The sequence below is a fragment of the Carassius auratus genome, chromosome 35 (assembly GCF_003368295.1).
Source record: "Carassius auratus strain Wakin chromosome 35, ASM336829v1, whole genome shotgun sequence".
In the NCBI taxonomy this organism is placed as follows: Eukaryota; Metazoa; Chordata; class Actinopteri; order Cypriniformes; family Cyprinidae; genus Carassius; species Carassius auratus.
In genome coordinates this window covers 7,290,567-7,313,613 of record NC_039277.1, presented here as the reverse complement: position 1 = coordinate 7,313,613, position 23,047 = coordinate 7,290,567, and the positions used below count along the sequence as shown (strand labels likewise).

General features: G+C 35.4%; 2 protein-coding genes across 2 annotated transcripts in view; both read right to left on the bottom strand.

The window, feature by feature from the left end:
* LOC113053897 (uncharacterized) overlaps nucleotides 1-6,669 on the bottom strand; it is a 29,536-nt gene extending 22,867 nt beyond the window's left edge. The window contains exon 1 of the mRNA XM_026219076.1: nucleotides 6,283-6,669. Coding sequence (XP_026074861.1) covers nucleotides 6,283-6,466 — 184 coding nt within the window. The 5' untranslated portion in view covers nucleotides 6,467-6,669. The remainder of the gene's footprint in view (nucleotides 1-6,282) is intronic.
* Nucleotides 6,670-14,727: 8,058 nt separating this feature from the next.
* Nucleotides 14,728-17,568, bottom strand: LOC113054228 (CD209 antigen-like protein C). Its single transcript, XM_026219605.1, has 5 exons — nucleotides 17,358-17,568; nucleotides 16,859-17,194; nucleotides 15,430-15,557; nucleotides 15,228-15,334; nucleotides 14,728-15,135 (listed from the first exon to the last, which is right to left on the bottom strand). The coding sequence occupies exons 1-5, from the start codon at nucleotides 17,479-17,481 to the stop codon at nucleotides 14,991-14,993; spliced, it is 840 nt and encodes a 279-aa protein (XP_026075390.1). The 5' UTR covers nucleotides 17,482-17,568; the 3' UTR covers nucleotides 14,728-14,990.
* Nucleotides 17,569-23,047: the final 5,479 nt, after the last annotated feature.

Genomic DNA, 23,047 nt, shown 5'->3' with positions numbered 1-23,047 from the left:
CTCTGTTGTTTATGATGATCAGATCTGCTCCTCTCTCTGTACAGTATCTTCTGCTCTCAGTCCAGTTCTTCTTCTCTTTGGACATGTAGTAAAAACTGGACTGATAGCAAGTCCATCCAACTGTTAACAGAACCAGTTCAGCTGTTAGCTTTTTAATCCCATTTACACTCACCATTTTGTGTAATGAATGTGTGAGACTAATGTACAAAGCTACGGTAAAAAAAAATATTGCACTTCAGACCAGTTTGTTTATAATTACAACAGTAAATTAAATATGGTAAGAAACACCAGTTTATCAAGCAACTAAAAAAGCTGTTTTGTACAGCTTAAATAAGTGGAAGCAAATGACACTAGAAACTAATTCTTAAAAATGGAAATTAAAAATAAGGTGGAAAGCAAATAACTACACATAGTAAAGAAACTTTACCACAGATCCGAAGTTCACTGGTCAGGTTTGTGATCTTGAGTATTAGCTGTTCTCTCTCATTGCTCAGGTTTGTGTTCTTGAGTGTTAGCTGCTCTCTCTCATTGATCAAGTTTTCAATCTTAGATATGAGCTGTTGTCTCTCTTGAGTGAGTGTGACACACAGCACTATGACTGCAGTCAGCAGAAGAACACACAGCAGCACCAAACACACTACAGCTGCTCTGTAGTCTCTGATCCTCACTGAATCACTTCCTGAAGAACAAACATACTGTTATTCTCTTTATCTATATACTTAACACAGCACAACATCAGTTCAGAGCATCAAAACTAGGTGAATTATTAATATCAGGACGTGTGAGTTCAGTTGGTTTTCCTTGCGTTGAGTCTTTTCCAGTTTTACCTCTTATGATGTCATTTTTATAGATGTTATCAGTGCTTATTATTATCAGTTTTACTCATAGATTTTATTTTATGCTTTTTAGACTTTCTGAAGTAACACTAGTGTCTCTCCTAGAGTGGACTGTGGTGTGTTCCTCATCTGTGTTTTTATGTGGCCAGTATTTATGCTGACTGTAAATACAACTTACCACAGAAGTACACTGGATTTGTTTCCCCTTCTCTACAGTGTGGATTTAGTTCATTTTAATGTGATTTAAATATATATATAAACAAAGATAAAGTCATTTATTGTATTTCTGTTTAAATTCATCAGGGGCTTGTACTTTTTGACAGTGGGTGCTGCTGGAAATCTTTCATTTGCTGCTACATCAGCAGTCCAGAGCGGTGATCAGTTTACAGTTTTAACTGTGGCTACATATACATGTTTTTAAAAGGGATCCTCAAGACATGTTTAGCTTAATATAATAAAATGATGTCTGTTATTGAAAAATGTAACAGAAAACCCGTGATAGATGTATTTTGTTTTTACCCTGAGGGGGCCGCCATTATTTTATGTGCACAGTTCATTTTGTGTTGGTGACTTCAAATGGTTTCACTCGGTGAAACACTGCTTTTTACCTTGATACAACTCAAAGCAAAGAAGCAATATAGGACTTCACTGATTTCCTAGTGATAAGAAGAGGAAAAAAAAATGGGAAGATGCATGTGGACGAATAAAACATCCTAAAGACCCGCTTTTTTCATTCCACTTCAGCCCTGATGCCTTTGAGGTTTTTAGTGGACCACAGCTACTGAAACACCTTACTAACAGCTGAGACAAGAAACACGGCCGCTGGAGGAGTTTCTCAGCGTGGATTTCCCTTGAGATCTGGGACGTTTAGACTACTAGTGGGGAAAAATCGATGGTACGGCATTTGGTTTAAGCCTATACTTATATCCATAACCACCTGTAAGCTATTTCAGTAGCTGTAGTCATCATATCAGTATTTTATTTTCGGAGTTGTGTATTCCGACTTGTATTGCAGTTTAAAAAAGCAACAGGTAGAGGCAGTAGCTCACAGAGTGTAACTATTTTACATCATCAGAATAATGCAGCCCCCCATAGTCCAAAATATGTATTCAACTATGTGATTTAAAAAAAAATAACATATCTTTCGTGGGTTTTCTATTACATATTTCAATAAGAGACATAATTCATGGTATATTAAGCGATACATGTCTTAATACCCGGGGATCCCTTTAAGAAGTGTGAGTTATTTCATGATTTCCAAGGAAGTACATTTTTTCAACAGAACTGCTGTCAGTAACTGTTTCAGGTTTGTCAAATCCTAACCATCTTTTGGTTTCTGTTGCATTCCAATTAAATTCTATTTAATAAAAAAAAAAAAACTATATTTTGTGGTATATTTTACACAGTTTTGTAAATGCTTGTTTTAAGGGTATTTAGAGATTTATACTGAAAAAAAAAAAAAAGTTAAAATACTGATTAGGCAGTGTAAAAAAAAAAGATAAATGAATATGTGTGTGTGTGTGTGTGTGTGTGTGTGTGTGTGTGTGTGTGTGTGTGTGCACTGTAAAACCTGATAAGGAAACTTTACTCAAACCGTTTGAGTAAATAGATTGCCTTGATTTAAACCATGTAAGTTTTAAAACTTTGCATTCAAGTAATTAAGTGATTAACTAAGTGCTGATTGAGAATTAGTGATGAACAGCTGCTGTTAACAAACAGAATCACTGAAGAAAAGAGAAACACAAGAACTACTACAACTGACTTCAGAAACAGACTTAGATGAAATCAACTGAAATAAAATACATGAAATCTCTCAAGATCTGATGAAACAACCCCACAAACAGCATCAGCAGCTCCACTTATTAATAACCAGACTGACTTTATTTCTGTCAGACGTCTACAGAAGATTTTATTGAGAATGAACTAAGGTTTAGATGTTGATTTATTGTTTCATTTGAAGTAACTATGTTAGAGATCAGTGTTTGCTTTAGTTGGGCTCTTGACCCTTGATTTATGTCTTAGTCTTTTCTCTGGCTGTTATTACCATGTGTTTCTAAAACACGTTTGTTGTAACTCAAAAGCCTAGAAGAAAAACCATCAGGTGTTAACCTGTACCTGGGTGTAGGTTGTTATACTTTATATTGGTTATGATAATCATCAATTATTGAACTGTACGGAGTTGTATCTTTGATGAAATATGGGTTGCATAATTTGATTGATTATAGTAAAAGTGATTCTAAGACCCAGTGGTTCTGTGATAATCAGTTAATACAAAGACTTCCCAAACAGTTTGGACTTCTATGGTGTTAACTAGTCATACACAGACATCAATAATCAGAATATGAACCTCAACAATGGTGACCATAAAAAAATTCCAGCAGAGCATGCTGGGAGCCATGGATGAGTTTTGTACTATAATAGTACCCAGCATGCAATGCAGCATGTTTTTTTTCGTCACCATTGTAGAGGTTCATATTCTGATTATTGATGTCTGTGTTTGACCAGGTACTGGCATAGAAGAAAAATTTATGTGTACAAAATGTTTAGAAAGTCACTTGTGTGTTAACTGATTGTCACAGAACCACTGGCTCTTAGTGTCATTTTTACTAGGTCCACTTCTACTAATTACACATTTATTTCATCAGAGATTGGACTCCATACAGATAAAAAATTGATGATTATCATCACCAATATAAAGTATAACAATCTACACCTAGGTACAGGTTAACATCTGATGGCTTTTCTTCTGGGCTTTTGAGTTATAACAAATATGTTTTAGAAACACATGGTAATAACAGCCAGAGAAAAGACTAAGACAGAAATCAAGAGTCAAGAGCCCAACTAAAGCAAACACTGATCTCTAACATGGTTACTTCAAATGAAACTAAATCAACATCTAAACCTTAGTTCATTCTCAATAAGATCTTCTGTAGACGTCTGACAGAAATAAAGTCAGTCTGGTTATTAATAAGTGGAGCTGCTGATGCTGTTTGTGGGGTTGTTTAATCAGATCTTGAGAGATTTCATGTATTTTATTTCAGTTGATTTCATCTAAGTCTGGGTCTGAAGTCAGTTGTAGTAGTTCTTGTGTTTCTCTTTTCTTCAGTAATTATGTTTGTTAACAGCAGCTGTTCATCACTAATTCACAATTATCACTCAATTAATCACTTAATTACTTAAATGCAATGTATATATTCTTTCAGTGAACTCAACTGAATTAAGCTCAGAGTACTCATAACTGTTAGTTTTTTCAACTTAAATGGTTTAAGGCAATCGGTTTCCTCAAATGGTTTGAGTTAACGGAACTTAAGGATATCTGTTTACTCAAACCGTTTGAGTTAAGTTTACTTGTCGGGTTTTAAAGTCAAGGCAATCGGTTTACTCAAACGATTTGAGTTAAGTTAACTTGTCGGGTTTTACAGTGTGTGTGTGTATATATATATTATTTTACATTCTTTCTATTATTCTATAATAATCTTGATATGGTTTTAAATTATACAAATAAATGCATGATTAATTAGCATTGATAAGTAGCTGAATATGAAGCATGTTTTTGATGTATTAAAGTACTGTAAATTGTGAAAAGTGTTTTGTAATTGAACTATGAAATATTATCTGATGTGTATGTTAGTATATGTATGACATGCAATAGGTTATATTTTCTCTCAGGGTTTCCTGTTGTGACAGGCTTCTAAAGTCATTATTATATTTAAATCAAAACCATTGGCGGGTGTGAAGTAGCCTGTTAATACCAGACTCTGCTACTTCACTTTGCTTCGTACAGAAGCGAAATGAAATTGAGCGGAAGTAGGAAGACTGACGTAGTCAGGCTAGCTGTGAAGTGGAACTAAAGAGATCTGTTCTCCATCCATTTCTTCTTCCGTGTTCTTTTTTTTTTTTTCTTTTTTTTTGTGATCTAATCAGGTTGATACTTTTATTACTGCTATGCCAACATACTTTTGCCTTTTACCCTTTTACCCTTTTACCCCTAAGAGCAACATTAAGTTAAGTTGTACTTATATTCTTAAGTGCAGCTACAGTTTTGAAGGCTATTTGCACTTACTGTAAACATTAATTACTAATTGTACTTTTCTTTGCACTGAATAGTGGCAGATTTTGTTTGCTTTTTTTTTCTTTTTTTTTTTTTAATTTTTGCCTTATGATAAATTGCACTAACTTCGAAATCATCAGATAAGTCAGCGACAGCAAGAGAGCAGCTTGTGATAAGACTCATGGAAAGAATATGTGAATGAAGATGTGAACTCTTGAGAAACAAACACATTATTAAGCATTGAGTAATTAATAATACTAAATAATTAATTTTGTTCCTAATCTTTACTTTCAGAGGCAGATTGTCGACAACAGCCATTATTGGATAGTTTGTTGTTTGATCTTACTTCACTACTCCTAACCTTTCACAGATTTAGGAGCGAGTTTTAGAGCTAAAATGTTTTGTGAAATACTCTTAGAGCACAAATTTAGGAGTCCTAAATTTAGGTTTAACACATCCATTGATTTTAAGATTTTCTTCTAAATCTGCGAGTTATGAGCTACTTTTAGTCTTAAGATGTTTTGTGAATACAGGACCAGGTGTGTTTTATCTTAACTCTCATTATGATGTTTGCATTGTAATAACTGTGACTGAACATGTGAACGAAACTTTTGCCTTGTTTCTTTTATCTTGCAGATGTGTTTTGGTGGAGTGTGCAGTATTTTGCATTGTAACAGTCACATCTAACATACTTTTCTCACATACTATTTTCTTTCATTAAAAATGAATACAAACCAAACCCTGGGATGAATTAATATTAATAATAATGCATCCTTAACTCCTGTTCAACACCTTTGTTTTATTCAAACCTGTTTTAAGTACTGGAGTGTTTCGAAGAGACTGGTGATGTATAACTGGATAATATACAAATAATAAATGAAGACTGAAATCTCACTCATAAATTGGAAAACTGGCGTTTACTCAGGAAGCATTTCTGGTTGAATGAAACACACTTCTGGAGACCCATTTTGGCATATTATGTATTTTGGACATGAAATTGAAATTGTCTATTTCCTGTGTTCTTTACGTTGGCATAAACAGGTTCAGACATTTTTGTTCAAAGACCTCAGTCATGTACAGTATATATATATATTTTTTAATACCACATACTTTCTGTTTTTATCATTATTATTTATTTATTTATTTATGATTTGAACAGATACTCAGATGCACCTGACCTCATCTGAGGTTTGCTTCACTGATGAAGAGCATTTCAGATATCAGATTTGTGAACATCGTAACTGAGTATAATAGCATTAGAAGAAAACAGCAGCACCGAACAAACTGGAGCTTCTGCTCTTCACACAATCTCACATCCTGAACACCACAGACAAGATGTTAAAAGACTGAACATGCAAATGGTGGTGTTTTTATCAAATAAATTAATGTGATTACCTGTGTGCTGAAGTGGTTGGGGTGTCTTCGTCTCTGCCCTGAATTCACGACCTCTCACACAATCTACACTCTCATATTTAACCACTGTCATCTCCTCTCTATCTTTGATCATTTTCTCAAACTCAGTCCCAATGACAACGTTATAAATATCATCAGACATTTCTGCTCTTTGACCATCAAACATTAAATGATTTAGTTCCTTGTTCCTGTGTAGTTGTGTTTAAGTAGTCTGGACACATCTTCTTTTTAAAGCTAGTTGAAAACAAGTTTGTGGTCAGTGTGTGATCTTGTGACAGTTGAAATGTATTAAACGGAAGTTATTGTAGTCTTCACTTCTCTAATGTGATGTATGTTCAAATACAACAGCTTCTTAAACAAGAAATTTCTCACTTCTCATGTGTAGTGAATCAGCTCAAAGGGGAAATATGAATAATCAATCATAACTAGTTATGAATAATTATTAATTTTTAGATCCACTGTAAGCATTTAGTTGACCTCTCAGTGTCAACTCTGTGTCAATTCTAAGAACATTAATTCCCTGTTTATTCCCTGGAAAATAACTTTCTTACTGTACAATACTAATCAGAGCATGTAGCAAAAATCTGCATGATTGGGGACTTCATTTATGAGCAAACATTGAACAACCTCAAGTGTGATACAAATAAGACTTGATTAACTACATAAACACTTAAACTAGTCTAACATACACACACACAAACATACATTCAGTTGGCATAGGAAGAAGGGCTAAAGCTTAAACAGTAAAGAGAACAGAATTAAAGAACATGAGGAAATCATACAATTTGATATTCAGCAGATCTACAGCCTGAAGGAAACATCAGTTTCTTAGTTCAAACACACCTTTGTAAAAGGTGCATATGATACTTAATGTTTCAATTAATAAAACTAAGTTTGATTCTTGCATGTCTCGCCTGTTTGATAAAGAGTCCTGATGCACTTTAACATCATATAGATGAGGTTATATCAACTAGTGATCTGTCATAAGCATGCATAAAGCATATGCAATACACAAAACACAACATACAAGAACAGCTACAGCATACACAGTGCCCTAAAGTATATGCGTGTTCATTCAAAGAAAGGTTTTTCTATGAATTAATTAAAGAAGAGTCCCTTTTTATTTGCATTGTGTGTCTGTTTTTGAGGCTTGAGTTAATAGTAGCTTTGCCACATTCCTGGGAGCAATAAACCTAGTGTTATCAGTGTGCCTTTGGTTGTTATGGAACCAGAGGCCTGTTCTGCCTTTTTTGAGGTGATAGTTGCATTTTGGGGGAAGGGTCCATAGAACCTTTGTTTAGATGAAGGGGCGTTATTGTGGCGAGTGGGGCAGGGCCGAGAGGCGTGGGAACGAGGAGTGAGGCCAGGTGTAGTGATTGGAGATGAGCTACACCTGCGCCCCACCGCCGGTATCAAGTCCCACGTAGGAGATGGAAGGATATAAAACTGGAGCGACTATAGTGAAGGACGAGAGAGGACCAGGCCTGGCTTTAGTTTATGTTTTGATTTTTTTTTTGAGCGCACCAGTCGCCCGTGAGGGGCTGGTGTGCTGTTTTGTTTATGTTGTGATTATTAAAGTTTAATTTTGATTGTGCGCCGGTTCCCGCCTCCTTCTTCCGGATGATTATGGAGTTGTATCGTTACAGTGGTTCCGAAGCCCGGGAGAAGGAGGGACGCGCTGCTGAAGATCCCTCGCCGCTGTGGTGAATCCGCGGTGCCCTCGAGCTGACGAATTATGTGCCGCCATGGACGCTCGAGGCAGTGGGCTGGAGCGAGTTGCCGGGGACGGGCGAGCTTCAGTTCAGAGCGCAGTCTCGTGAGTACCCCCGGCCTGCGAGGGGCGATGGGGGTATGTGGCGAGTGGGGCGGGGCCGAGAGGCGTGGGAACGAGGAGTGAGGCCAGGTGTAGTGATTGGAGATGAGCTACACCTGCGCCCCACCGCCGGTATCTAGTCCCATGTAGGAGATGGAAGGATATAAAACTGGATTATATAAAACTATAGTGAAGGACGAGAGAGGACCAGGCCTGGCTTTTAGTTTATGTTTTGATTTTTATTTTAGCGCACCAGTCGTCCGTGAGGGGCTGGTGTGCTGTTTTGTTTATGTTGTGATTATTAAAGTTTCATTTTGGTCGGTTCCCGCCTCCTTCTTCCAGATGATTATGGAGTTGTATCGTTACAGTTATATTATTTGTTAAATATAACAAATAGTTGTGTGTCTGATTGGTCCAAATGCTACACATGTGAATGACAGGGTTGCCCCGTCCACACGCCAGTAAATTCTGCATCCAGAACACTCACATGATGTGCGTCTCTCTCCTGTTGGGTATGCACCTTCCGGCCTAAGATTAATCTCCAAGCAGTTGATGTTATATATTTATATTTTTTTTAAATTGGATTCTTATTGTTACACAATCCTCCAATCGGATTGTGTATCACAAATTATTTGATTCAGATCCGCACTTCAAAGTGTGTATCACAAATCATTTGATTCAGATCAGGAAGTTAGAGCGGGTTTGTGGGATGGTCTATAAACCTAACAGGGTGTAATGGGCAACTAACAGGGTGGAAATTCTAACAGAATAAATAGTATTTAGTGTATATAGCAAATACATATAGTCATCTGAACAGATAATCGTTTTCCCACCGTGATTGATTGTGAAGGAACTACATAGCTATTTTTTGTTTCCGTAAATTTTGATTATTATTTACAACCCTATTGGCAGAAATTGGCACAAAAAGTACCTTTTCTTAATAATTAAGACATATTCTATTCATCAATAATTGTTTTGGTATTGTTTTTCAAATAAAACAATAATAAAATGGCATACATGTAAGCTCATTATTCTTTAAGCTTTACATTATCAAAATGTTGTGACAACTATCTATGTTCCTAACTGGGTAGAATATATTCATGGCCAGTGTCTGAACAATCTACCCATAATTATTATTTTTTTGAGTCCCCGAGCTTGACCAATATCCATTCCTAATAGTTAATCATGTCACTATTTTGGCATTTAGAATGCAAAAAACAAAATCATGTAACTTTTTTTCCAACACTTCTGAAGCCAAAATTTTACCGCACACCAGGAATGACCCATATATGTCAGCTCAGTGTTTCCGTGTTGTTGTGTTTTGCTCCCCATTTTCTCCCTGTGACCTAGTTTTCCCTTGTGTCTGGTGTTCAGTAATCTCAGGTGTGTCTCATTAATTCCCTCATTTATTTGAGTATTTAAAATGGGTTCTACCCGGTGTACCCTGTCCAGTGTTATTTGTGCTCCTGCCTGCCCTGTATAAATCCTTGGATTCTTTTTAAAGACATCTACATCTCCGAATTTATCCACAGCTAACTCTGATATGTATGAGTTTTTAGTAAAAATGTGTTTTCTTTAACATGAACATGGCAAGATGATAACCATTATTTTCTGTTTCAAACTTTCACATAGCATCTTTAGGTTATAATAACATTACAAATTAAAATCCATGTTTTGATTTTCAAAGACTTATTATAAAATGTTATTTATTTTTTTCAAAATGCAATAAATCCATTATATTTTTTTTCTCAAAATGCTATAAATCCATTGAATCAACATGAAAGTTATTTTTCATATGAAAAGTAATGAAACTACACAACATAGTAAGTTGATCCACATGTGACAGCCTCTGAAATTGGTCAATAGTAATCTTACATACAGGCACTGGACTAAAAATACATTCATCTGTCATCGCTTCCATAATTAATTCAACAGGTCATCTTGTTAATTATATAAATTAATTACAGCAATAAAATAAAATTTAATCATGAACAAGAACATGAACAACATTATAACATAAGACCATAGAAATTATAAAATGGCATTCATCTTTTCCATGTTACATTTATTTAGTTGACTAGTGCTATGTGCTGTATTAACAAAAACATAAATAGCATTAATAAAAAACACTACCACTGACAAGCTATGCAATATTGCGTTCATAATCGAATGTGATTCATGTAATGAACATGTTATAGCATAGATTGTCAATGATTTACGGCTCTGTGTAGTAAATGCCTCTGAATAATTTCCATCTGATAGCCTGTGATGGAAATCTAACTGTATTATTAATCACAGGATAGGCTCTACTTGCGAGATGTTCATGACAATCACACGCGATTAATCATGCAGTCCTTGTTTGTTGATCACAAAGTACAAAGTAAATGAGGAAAAATAGGATGCCGAGTGTATTCAAAGTGCTGGCATTACTGTCCAGAGTTAGATGAATGGTGCGCTGTGATTGGTTGAGTGGATATATCACGTTAAAAATACAGACAAGATTCAATACAGATTTTTTTTTTTTTTTTTTTTTATGGTGTAAGGGATTTTTGTGAGAACTTTATTGATTGTTCTGTTGTATATTATTTGAGCATTTTATATACAAATTATTATTTTAACATTTATGAATTGGTCTCTTTCACTTCCATTGAAAGTGCCTCACTTTTAATTTTTTGGAGAGATGAAAATGGAGTGGAAATTATGGTACTTAACACAGAATATTCCTCAAACTTTAGTGACCCTTTGTTGAGGTCTGCTTGAAAATTATCCTGTCCCAGTGATGCAATCCATTTTTAACAAGCTTTTGTTTTTTCTAATGCCAGCCTTTGGAAGATTTATTTATTTATTTATTTGATTGCTTTAAACACAATTTTAAAGATATATTATATAAAAACTATTAGTTTTTTATTATTATTATTATTTTTTTATTATTTATTTATTTATTTTTTCGCTTTTAAAAATCGACTTAGGTGCTTTGAAATGTGCAGCCTTATTCAATGTATTGATTTAATTTTGTATGTCTCCCTTATCAGACCAATTCAGGTCTTTAATTTTGCCCTTCACCACTGTCAGTCAGACCAGTCCAGTATTCTCTTTTATCAGTAATTTTCTTAACAAAATCCTAAACAGATACCACAATTACACATTTATATCATATACATATATATTATATACATTACATATACATCTGACCATCACTCACTTAGCTGCTAAACATAGCAAACATTCACTTGTTCATCTCTGAGTTTCAGAGGCATCTGACAGGGAAATGATTTTCAGACAAACTGTAGGAACGTGGCACCCATTTCTTAACAATGTCAATTTTGCTTATAATTCAGCTACAGAATAATAATAAATCTTGTTTACAGAGACACAAACAAAATGCATGTAATATATTTTACTTTTTTTATTATTATTAATTTAAATTCAAAGTAAATAATAATAATAATACACACTGCACAGTGAATATCTTATTTACATTATGCACTTTGTTTTCGTAAAGAGTGAATTTGAATATTGAGAGGCATGGACATTTCTGTGAAGGCCTCTGGTCTTCCATGAGACAGTCATTAAAACACCACACTAATGCTGTAATGTTTCTGTGTCGTATTTGAACGGACGCTCATGCACTGGACCTCATCTGAAGTTTAGATCATTAATAAAGGGCAAACAATTACTGACTTTTTCAATTAGGCTACGGTGCTTCAGCTGTGTTAAAGATTGTCATTGTAGAGTTCAGATAATAAATTCAATCCAGAAATCAGATTTTTGACCATCCTAACTGAGTAAACATGTTTTGCTATGTGTATTTTCATTCATGAGGAGGATGACCCTAGTTAGTGACTCCCCAAAACATAAGCATATGCTTAGTTCTTGCCTGTAACTTTAACTTAAAATCCTTTAATAACATCAGAAGAACAGATCTTCAAACAATCACTTCTGAACACCACAGATATGATATAAGATGACTGACCGTGCACACTGAAAAGATAAGGACATGAACATGATTACCTGTGTGCTAAAGTGGATTATGTGTGCTTTTCTCTGTCCTGAAGTCATGATCTGCACTCAGATAGCCACTGTCATCTCTGTGTGTCATCATGTGTGTGTGATATAGAATCAATAGAAATACTGACAAAATTGAGAGATGTTCATTAGCATTCCTCTACAGGCCACTACCATCCTGAAACACCAAGTTCTTCTTATTTGCTAAATGTTTAGCTTCCTGGAGTTACGTGCTGAACACACCAGATAAGATTTTCAATGTCTCCCACCATTATTACTGACCACAGTGTGACAGATACAGAACTACAAGACGCGTTCTCATGTAACTGCAATTTATATAGTAAATTACACTTTGATCAAACGATCCTACTTGCGCTATATTACTGTTGTTCAAGGACAACATCAGATGCAGACCCAACAGTTTAATAGTCAAGTTAACGTAGAGGAACATGTACAGTATTTTAGTCTATTTTTGCTCCATTGATGAAAATAGTTACAAACAAAGCCAAAGCAGAATAAAGAGTTTCACTTCTCAGAGCAAAACACAGCAGTGATGTTTTATTTTCAAGTGAATGAGTATATTTGAATGAATTGATTGACTAAATGAGTCAATGACCCTCGCCCTGTATAGTTTGAGGGGACAGCCATTTGAAGTGGTGTCCAAAATGATAGTGGACATTATTGGGTGCACTCATTCAGTCCCATAATGCACCACAATAGCAAATGTTTAACCCCTTGAAAGAGAAACCCTTGGGAGTCGCTCCAAATTAATTATCGCGTCTTAGCAGATGATGTCATCTGAAGTCTTTCTGGCACACTCAGTGTCCGAATTCATTCACTCACTTCCATTGATTATTTCAAGTGGTCTATATTAGTGGAGTAAAGTAGGAAAGAGTGATCAATGGTTGGGGGGTGATTTCAAACACAGCCAATGTCTCACTCGTAAAGAAATGTCCTTATTTCGTCACTGATTGAATTAGTGCTATTGAATTAATAATTTGAATTTATGGTTTGATGACTCAGTCTTAGACAATACTTAATGTATCAACTCTTTTCATGTTAATCATATTAAATATATATTTACATGAACAAACAGCCAACCTCGTGGACAAAAACACAACACTTCATTACCCAGTCCACTATTATCCTCAATAGCCTTCCAGAACCTGAAACAACAAAAACTGTAATTCATTATGATGAAATAAAAAAATTATTCAATTATTGAATATTCCATTAAATTATGTGATTGCTTTTCCCAGAGGGAATTGTCCTGCCATTGTCCCAGTCCTTCTGCTTTTGACATACTAATTTTAGAAGATGCCAATCAAAAGAGTTTATCATAGACTGTTCAGAATTGTTTTTGTTTTCATCCAATCAGATTACTTGTAGAATTGTATGTCAGCAGCTGGTTATTATTGTTGAGAAATCATTTTTGTCCCTGAGAATCAAACCCATGACTTTGCTTTACTGTTTGAGATACGGGAAGGCTTTTATTCAATAGTGATTTAAGAATATTTAAGAAAAACTTAAAGGGACACTAAGTAGGAATTACTCCCATCTAGTGGTGAAATTGTATTTTGCATTCAAACTAATTTTGCTCTCCAGCGCCTCGCTTTTTCAAATGCGCGTTGCATCTACGGTAGGCGATATGTACCAAAAAGCTTTGACGGGATGTCTTCTAATAGCACTTCGTCGAGTTTTCCTTCAGGTGAACAGGTGTGTTATTTCAAACAAACTGCAACATGACCATAAACAAACGAATGTTACAGTATGAATTACTGACTGTGGAAAACATGAAATATTGTAATTAGTAGTTATGTCTTCTTTATTCGTTATATTTTCTGAATAATGTGCATTGTTAGATAAAAAAAATATTGTAATATAGATTGTAACACTGACTTACCTGTCGAGAAGAAAACTGGCCACTTCAGCGTCTCTTTTGAAATCTTTATCCAGCATTAGCTCTTTCCACCTAGAAAAAGCTTCCCCGACATTAACTCTTGTTTTCTGTAATCTACGGTCACGTTTCCTTTTACGTTCTATTTTTGACTGTTTTGGCGACGTTGTTTTCTTCTCCTGTGGCGCGGCATATGTATGGTCCATAATAAGAATGCAATCCAGACTTTTAAACTTGCCGGTGCAGTTTCAAGCGCCTCTCACTGCTCTGCACCTGCGTTTCTGGCTCTGACCGAAAACGCGTTGTGGAAACGCGTTGGCTTAGTACTTTTTGTCCCTCTCTGCTATTATAGTTTTGCAAGATGGCGGAACAGCATGGAAGCCTCCGTCGACCTACCCGTCCCATGTATATAAAGATAATAAATTCTTCATTTACGAGGATTAGTTTAAACATTGGCATAGGTATTTGTACACCATTGAGGGCATATTTATGAATAAAAATATTGATTTTAGATAATAAAATATCTAAAAAGTTACTTATTGTCCCTTTAAAGGTTTTATTAATTAAATCATTAATTAATTCATTCATTAATTCATTCATTCATTCATATTTCTTTCTTTCATTCTTCATTTATTTATTAAAAAAGTAATAAATATTGAAGAAGACATTTCTGTTTTATTTATGTATTTATTCATTGCTATTAATTCTTTCATAGTTTGAAACTATTCATAATAAAATATTCGAAGGCATTCAAATAAAAAAGATTTGATATATTAAGGATTGCTGCACTATAACAAAGACTTCCCCAAACAATACTAAACCATTTTTTTCTCAACAAAACACTTATTTTAACAAGTTAATCGCATGTTCATAAAGTACTATATAAGCCTGCACACATATTTATTGAAATGTATTTACATTTCATCAGTAATTCATGAAGGTATTGTAGGGCTTCAAAAATAGTTTATGGTGTTCCTAGGGCAGTACAATGTGTAAAATGTTCATCTCACAGATCCACTGAAGACCAACGTAACATGGATAATCATACCACCATGAGATGTAACTGTAAGCACAGTCTTCATTGCCATAGTTACTATTTGGCTCTGCAGGGCTCCAGAACCTGCATCAACAGATCAGCATTAGATGTTCAGTGCTGCTTTCTCTGAGAATAATCCATTAGATAATAGTTAGTTTAATTCAGTGATTTCTCACCCAGAGGTCAGTGTGCTGTCATCAACCCATTTCCATCTGCCCTCCACTTCACTGTCAGTCAGACCAATCCAGACTGCCTTGGTACCAGAAATGATCTTAACAAAATCCTAAGCAGATGAAACAATTACACATTTATATCATAAACTGACAACAGACCCATTTCATCACTCATCCAGCTAAACAACACACATCTTTCACTCACTTGTTCATCTCTGTTGTTTATGATGATCAGATCTGCTCCTCTCTCTGTACAGTATCTTCTGCTGTCAGTCCAGCTCTTCCCATCAGGGGAAATGAAGTAAAGACTGGACTGATAGTAAATCCATCCATCTGTGTGAACAACCAACTATTATTTATTTAAAACTTCTTTAAACTGAGCTCATATTGTTACTATGTTCAAAACCATCCCTAGGCATCTGAGGATAACTTGAGTGATCAGCAGGTTAGATATGGTGGCATTTCCCTGTCAATAATAACCAAGCATACAACTGATGCTTGCGCACACCGTAAATCATTTCCACGAGAGGAAAACTAAATCTGAGGCGAGGAAACGGGAGCCCGCGAGCTCATTTGAAACTCTCTCACGCGTGTGAAATGTCCTCTGCATGCAATACAAGCCCTCATGATTTTAAATATTTGAAGGTAAGTTGAGTCTGTGTTCCTATAAAACACAGGTTTCATCACGTTTGCATTTGATTTACAGTGTTACTAGTCATCTACTATCAAGATCAGTCCATTCACTATGATGTTTAAGAAAATAGATTCCTGTTTATTGAAAAGAAACTTGTAATACATTCAATCCCCATGTATTTACTTATGTTCTTTTTGTTGCATTATTTTTTCACCCTTTATAATTGCAGGTGATGTACATGAATGCAGCAAATAACAACCGGGCCTCGACATTATACCAATTATTCTCAGAAGCAGTCCCAAGATTTTGCATAATGTCACATATACTGTCACATAAAAAATAAATTTTTATTGATTATTATTATTATTATGCTATTTACAATTACTGCAATTTACCATTTGTGTAAATAGCTTATAATACAATTTGTAGGCTACTTATTTAAATATAGTCTGTAAACCAGGTATGCTACAGTATAATCACAGTTATTCTTGCAATCTTTTAAATTGTACTCGTGTAGATTGGTATGGTTGTTCATCTTGGTTTTCAACTTAATTCACACATATTTAAAGTAAAATAATCATATTTTAATAATGTCACTTTTACCCCAATATATTGGGAACTTTACTGCAATCCTTAAAAGAGTAGTTAACTTTCTGAATTAAAATTCTGTTATCATTTACTCACCCTCCACTTGTTCAAAACCTGTGTGAGTTCTTTTTTATTTTTTTGTTAGACACAAAATAAGTTAAAAAAAAAAAAAAAGTTTAGAAAAGTTGATGAGCACCATTGATTCCACATATTTTATTTTATGTATTTATATTTTTCCTACCGTGGAAGTCAATGGTTCAGATCCTAACATTTTTCAAAATATCTTCTTTTGTATGAAACAGAAGAAAGAAACTCATACAGGTGAGGAAACGATGACAGAATTCACACTGTGGAACATTTTCCTGTTAAGTAGCAACTTAAAAAAACTAAAATAAAGACCAAAGAAACTCACCCAGTTTACCAAGACTCCTCTGAAGATCATTTTTCTCCTGTATTAGCTGATCTCTATCTCTTGTCAGATTATGAGTCTTGAGTATCAGTTGTTCTCTCTCGTTGGTCAGGTTTGTGTTCTTGAGTATTAGTTGTTCTCTCTCGTTGGTCAGGTTTGTGTTCTTGAGTGTTAGCTGCTCTCTCTCATTGGTCAGGTTTTCATTCTTGGATATGAGCTGTGGTCTCTCTTGAATGAGTGTGAGACACAGCACTATGACTGCAGTCAGCAGAAGAACACACAGCAGCACCAAACACACTACAGCTGCTATGTAGTTTCTGATCTTCACTGAATCACTTCCTGAAGAACAAACTTGCTGTTATTTTCTTTATTAATTCAATTAGCACAGCACACATCAACTAAAAGCATGAAAATTATCAAATGTTTGTGTCTTTAAGCCATTATTTACAAACATGTGCTATTATGTTGTGTAATGAAATGCATTTTTAATTAATGTCAGTACCTGTGAGTTCAGATGATTGGATTCCCATTGTTTTACTGTCCGTGGTCTCTTTTACAAATGTACCTTTTGTAACACCAACATTTTCATAGATATTATCAATGCTTTTTCTATCTTCTTTGTACATTTTCCTAGTTCTTTCCTGTACTATATTTTCATTTAGACTGTCAAACAGTTTGTCAAGTCAAGATGCCGACAAACACTAGTGTCTATTCCGGAGTGGACTGTGTTGGGTTCCTCATCTGTCTTTGTGTGGCCAGTATTTATGCAGAAAGGAACTTCTTTTGTGAAAATGTTTAAAATATTTATGCATAAAGGAACTTCAACTCCCAAAATGTCACTGTAAATGTCTGTTCCAACGATGTGGATTATGTTCATTTAAATGAGGTTCTAATTAATGTGTTATTACAGAATCACACATAATGTGTATTTCACTTGCATCCCTTTCCATCAATCAGCAAATTATTCAGTAATTTTAAAGAGAGTTGAGTTTTGGGTTTTGAGTCTTGTGTAAATTTGGGCAACATCTGTTCAATTTTTTTTCTTTTTTTTAATTAAAGTAAACTGTATTTGTACAAGTTAATAATCATACAAATGAAGCTCAATTTACAGCATTTATGGCATAATGTTGATTTTACACAAAAGTAAAAACAGAATTCAGAATGATTACAGTGAGGCTCACATTCATTTCCTTAAAACCACAGACATGCTCAGTCCCTCCACTAGCATTTAATAAAGAATTGTGCCTGTGCTTTTATTTTTCATGAGGAAAAGTATTCAGAAGTTTTTATTGTGTCCATTCAAATCATTGATTCACAAAGTATCTGTATAAAGTCTTCAGAGTCTTGATCATTTTGATGCGGGCTGGTGTTTGGGAACATTTACGGCTTCTGAAATGTTTAGGTTGTTGCTGGTGCATTCAAAGTTAAGACAGCTGATAATTTTAACAGTTTAGAGCTCTTCCAACACTGTACAAATTATTCAATTATTTTTAAGAGGGTTGAGTTTTTAAAGGATCTTGCACTCTAAAGAAACGCTGGGTTAAAACAACCCAACTTGGGTTATTTTGGAAAGGATAGTGTTTTTTCACAGCATTTTGTAAAAAACATTTGTGCTGTTGCCACAAATCAGTGCTGTCCACATCCATTTGTGCTGTGCCATGACTGCTTATGTCTTCCATCATTTTGCTTTCTGATTGGATATTGTTTCTTTCACGTGATAATCTCTGCGCATTTGTCCTTGGGGTTCCCCCCACTCATCAGGATTTCTGATCATAAATATTAAGACAGCTGATCATTTTTATAGTTTAGGAGCTCTTCTTAGACTGTACAAATTATTCATTGATTTTTAAGAAGGTTGAGTTTTTAAAGGATCTTGTGTTCATAAATTTCGGCTGAATCTGTTGAAGTTCATTAAAGTGCATTTTTAATGCATTTTGGCATCCCTGTAGTGCAGTTAGTTAACCATCTGTCTTACAGAATTTTTACTTTATAAATTTAAATCACTTGAGTAGCAAACTGTTGATATGGCTAATTGTCAGGTCATCTCAAGTGAATAGCCATAGAAGTTAAACTAATTTGACAGCATTTGTTATATTAATATTGTTTAAAGTGTTATTTCAGTCTCAGTAAGTATTATCTGTTTTGTGAAATATTTTCACTAACTTCTGTAGTGGACTGTAATTTGCTCCTCCTCAGGGTGTACCCTCCCCATTCAGTTTGCGAGCTCACTCAACTAGAAGTGTTGCATCCTCCTGGGCGCTGGCTCGTGGCGCCTCGCTGACAGATATTTGTAGAGCTGCGGGCTGGGCGACCCCTAACATGTTTGCTAGGTTCTATAGCCTTCGTGTAGAACCAGTATCCTCCTGTGTTATCACCTCAAACGGGTAGTGGCACTAAGAGGCCCCGGTTAGTGTCAGCTTGCTTAAACTGCTCCAGTGTGCCCGTACTGTAGACCCTGTTGAGATCCTCCATCACCCTAAGCAGCTGGACGCGGTGGAACGTCCAGCGCCAGGCCTTCTGGATGTAACTGTGAGAACGATGGAAGGATGGGCTCCATATTGAGACCTAAGCGGTACTCGTACGTGTATAGTCCAAGGTATAGCCTTAGAGCCCGTGTTTCCCCAGCAGACTTCTGCTTTCCCAAGAGGGTTTTAATCACCAATTTCTCTGTATACTCCTAAACGGATGTTATATGTGTATTTGCCTCAGAGACCTCCTTCAGGGAAGGATGGGGCTTCCGCAGCGTCCCAGTTATCCAATCTCACCCAGTGAGGTAGTGCTTTGATAACAGTGAGTGGAGCTACTTGTTCTGAGCCCTGGCTTACACCTAATAGGGGGGCGCAGGGCTGGGCCTCGCTTTGATAGGGATCCCATATTCATCGGTCAGGGGTGTGGCGTCTAGAGTGACCTCAGTTATGTATGGTAACCCTCGTTCCCTGAAGGAGGGAATGGAGACGCTACCTACCGTCGCCATGATTGCTGTATCGCCGCTGAGCAGCTGGGTCTCCGGCTCGGCTCCTCAGCGAAAAACTGGTATGCATTGCACCTGCTGCCCTCTTATACTCATGCAGTGATCAGTGGCAGCTGGATGCAATAATTGCATGCCAATGTGCATTGGCTTGTTTACACTCGAAGTAGATTGGTCTATCGAAGCAATATCCCATAATCCCATATTCGTCGGTCACCGACGTGGCGTCTCCGTTCACTCCTTCAGGGAACGAGGGTTACCATACGTAACAGAGACGTTTCTCTCCTGGACTGGATTGTGTTGGGTTCTTCACCTGTGTTTGTGTGGCCAGTGTTCATAAAGAAAGGACCGCCTGATGATTTAGCAACTCTTCCAATACATTTATTCAGTATTTTTTAAGAAGGATCAAAGCAAACTATTGTAAAAAAGCCCCACAAATGAAATATATAAAAAGCGAAATAGCCAAACAGTAAAAACTATATTAGGTAAGATAGGTTAAATTAGCTTATTGATTGTTTTTCTGTGTGCCTGTACTCAATCAATCAAAACATGAGAGACAATTTATCATATTACACAAAATATCCATTGTTTTGGCACTGTTGCAGTTAATGCTAATTAACGCTTAACATTGACACTTTGTTACCTGTTCAAAATAATCCATTAAATCAAATAGAGATTTGACGAGCTTGCACTGATATTTTCAGTTCCATTCGTTTGCACGTTGTTTCAAGGACACGCCCACATTAAGGGATCTAATGCATATTCACGTTAACTCCACCGACGGGAACAGTTTTTCACGGAACCGAATATAACACAACACCGGGCGATACATGATCAGAGTCAGAGAGTGGCAACCTCTTGAACCACCACCACGTTCGCACTGGAAAACTTCCGCAGTCCCCAATTGGCCAAAATGCTCTGTTCGACTTTTCTGAGATCATCTACTCTTCCCTTGGGATGAACTGTGACCTACTTTCTGTAAGATCTTTTTGAGTTAGAATTTTTGACATTGAATTATAGAAAACTGAATTTGAAGTTCCAAATTTCTTCATCTTGAAAACTTGAATCTGATTTTTTTTTATGAATATTTGCAGTATAAGAATTCAGAACAAACAAAAAAAACTAACTGTTTGAAAATATGTCTATAAAATTCAGCCATAAAAAGATTTCAATTTGTTAAATTTCAAATGTTCAATATTCGTTTAAAAAAAATCTAATTCAGAACTATTTAAACTACCACCTAAATTCAATTTTGTTAGATTACACTTGCAAATAATTCAGATTTACACAATTCAAATTCAAATCATTTTGTCATAACAATAGCTCCATAGAAGGATGAGTTTTTTTAAAGGAACTTTTGTCCATATATTTGAACCAAATCAATTCATAAATCATCAGGCTCATAAAAGTGTCCCTATCATGGATTTTTGAAAATGACCTTTCATGCAGTGTGTAACACAGCTCTAAGTGAATTAAAACATCCTGCAAAATTTTTAATCTAAAATAGCACCATGTATAAAGTTATAATCTTTCAAAAGAAAGAGTCAACTATTAAAAAAATCTTAAGCTGTTTCAAGTTAACATCAAACATTAGCACATTCATGCCAAGCCCCTTATTGCACACGCAGACACAGGAAAACATGAACCTCTCCTCCCTCAAACACTGTAGTGGATTCCCCGTGGAGAAGACACTGTGCTCTGCAATCTGAGGGGATGTTTACACAATCATATTTTCAGCCGAAAATGGGAAACGTTTGTGTGTTTTGACTGTTCGTTATCTTCTGTTATTATGTCTGTGTAAACACCCAATACATAAATCTTTGAAAATGGTGATGTTATGTGCGTGACTAGTATGTGTTAGGTATGTAGACATGCAGTATGTGTAGATTTTAAAGGCAAGCATGAACAAACATACAACACACTGGCAGAGTATAGGGTTTTGTTGTTGCTAGTCAAAAGTTTGCTGATGCTTCTTCAGCAAAGTGTGAATTTACTTCACCAATATTACAACCAAGAGTGGAGACGCATAATAGTTTTTAGACCTGTCTTGAACTGTTGTACACAGACAGGGTCTATGTGGCTAGACGAAACAAGCATTTGTGGGTAAAAAGTGTATAAATATTAGTGTTTTAAGAAAATAACCAATCATTTTGCTAGATAAAACCCTTATTCCTCTGCTAGGATCGTGTAAAGCCCTTTGAAGCTGCACTAAAACTGCATTTTAAACCTTCAATCCATTGAGCACCACTGAAGTCCACTCTATGGAGAAAAAATACTGGAATGTTTTCCTCAAAAACCTTAAATTCTTTGTGACTGAAAAAAGAGAGACATGAACATCTTGGACAACATGGGGGTGAGTAAATTATCAGGACATTTTTATTCTGAAAGTGAATTAATTCTTCTTTTAAAATATGTTGTTGTCATGTATTCTGTATTGTAGCATGCAAATTACATATTTAGTTGTGTGTGTTGTGCATTTTGATTCTGCTTAACAATTCCCGTGCTCACATTTCAATTTGATCAAAAACGATTAAGTGCAGGAACGGAAAGAATTTGTGCTCTGTTTGTGTGCAGTGCACATTAAGTGCAAGCGCGTGCACAGATAGCAGTGGTTGGCAGTCGCACTGCGGGTTCCCGGTTTGTGTCCATTCTCAGACCATTCCGTGTATTTCCACTTTAGAAAAGGTTGTTCCGAGCCGAAACAGACTTTTTTCATATTTGTCGACCAATATATAGAAAATTACGTCAGTATATCATCATAAACACAGCCATTTTTGTCTTACTTGAACGTAAACAGATGAGAAAGAAAACACACATACACAGTATTTTTGCTACAACAGCCTAATAAACTTCCTTTATTTATTAATGTTAATCAAAGAACAAAAGAAAATCATTCACTGATCTTGACTGAATATATTTAATAACTTTAATTGATTAAACTTTATTTTATTTATAAAAAGAAAACTATGCAGTGTTTTTTCATGCAGTAAATTTTGTTTAGTTGTATTTATTTATGAAATTGCTAATTTATTAGTTTGTTCCTATCTTATTACTGACTGTTTACTTGTCTTTAACACTTTAAAATTTGAAATTTATATTAATCTAGTTGTTTTTACTATGGATTTTTTTTTTTTACGCACAGGCAAAATTCCTCTTTCAGTGTTTTGTAGGCTGCCGATTTTTTGCTCATTTTATTCAGCTGCAACATAATGCTTTGTAAAATA

Bases quoted from the DNA above. Each gene is read 5' to 3' on its own strand.
- LOC113054228 (XM_026219605.1), bottom strand. From the start codon at position 17,481: ATGTACAAAGAAGATAGAAAAAGCATTGATAATATCTATGAAAATGTT. The intron at 17,195-17,357 runs GTACTGACATTA...TTTGTTCTTCAG, and splicing joins CCAATCATCTGAACTCACAG to GAAGTGATTCAGTGAAGATC. The intron at 15,335-15,429 runs GTGAGTGAAAGA...TCATCTGCTTAG, and splicing joins TAAACAACAGAGATGAACAA to GATTTTGTTAAGATCATTTC.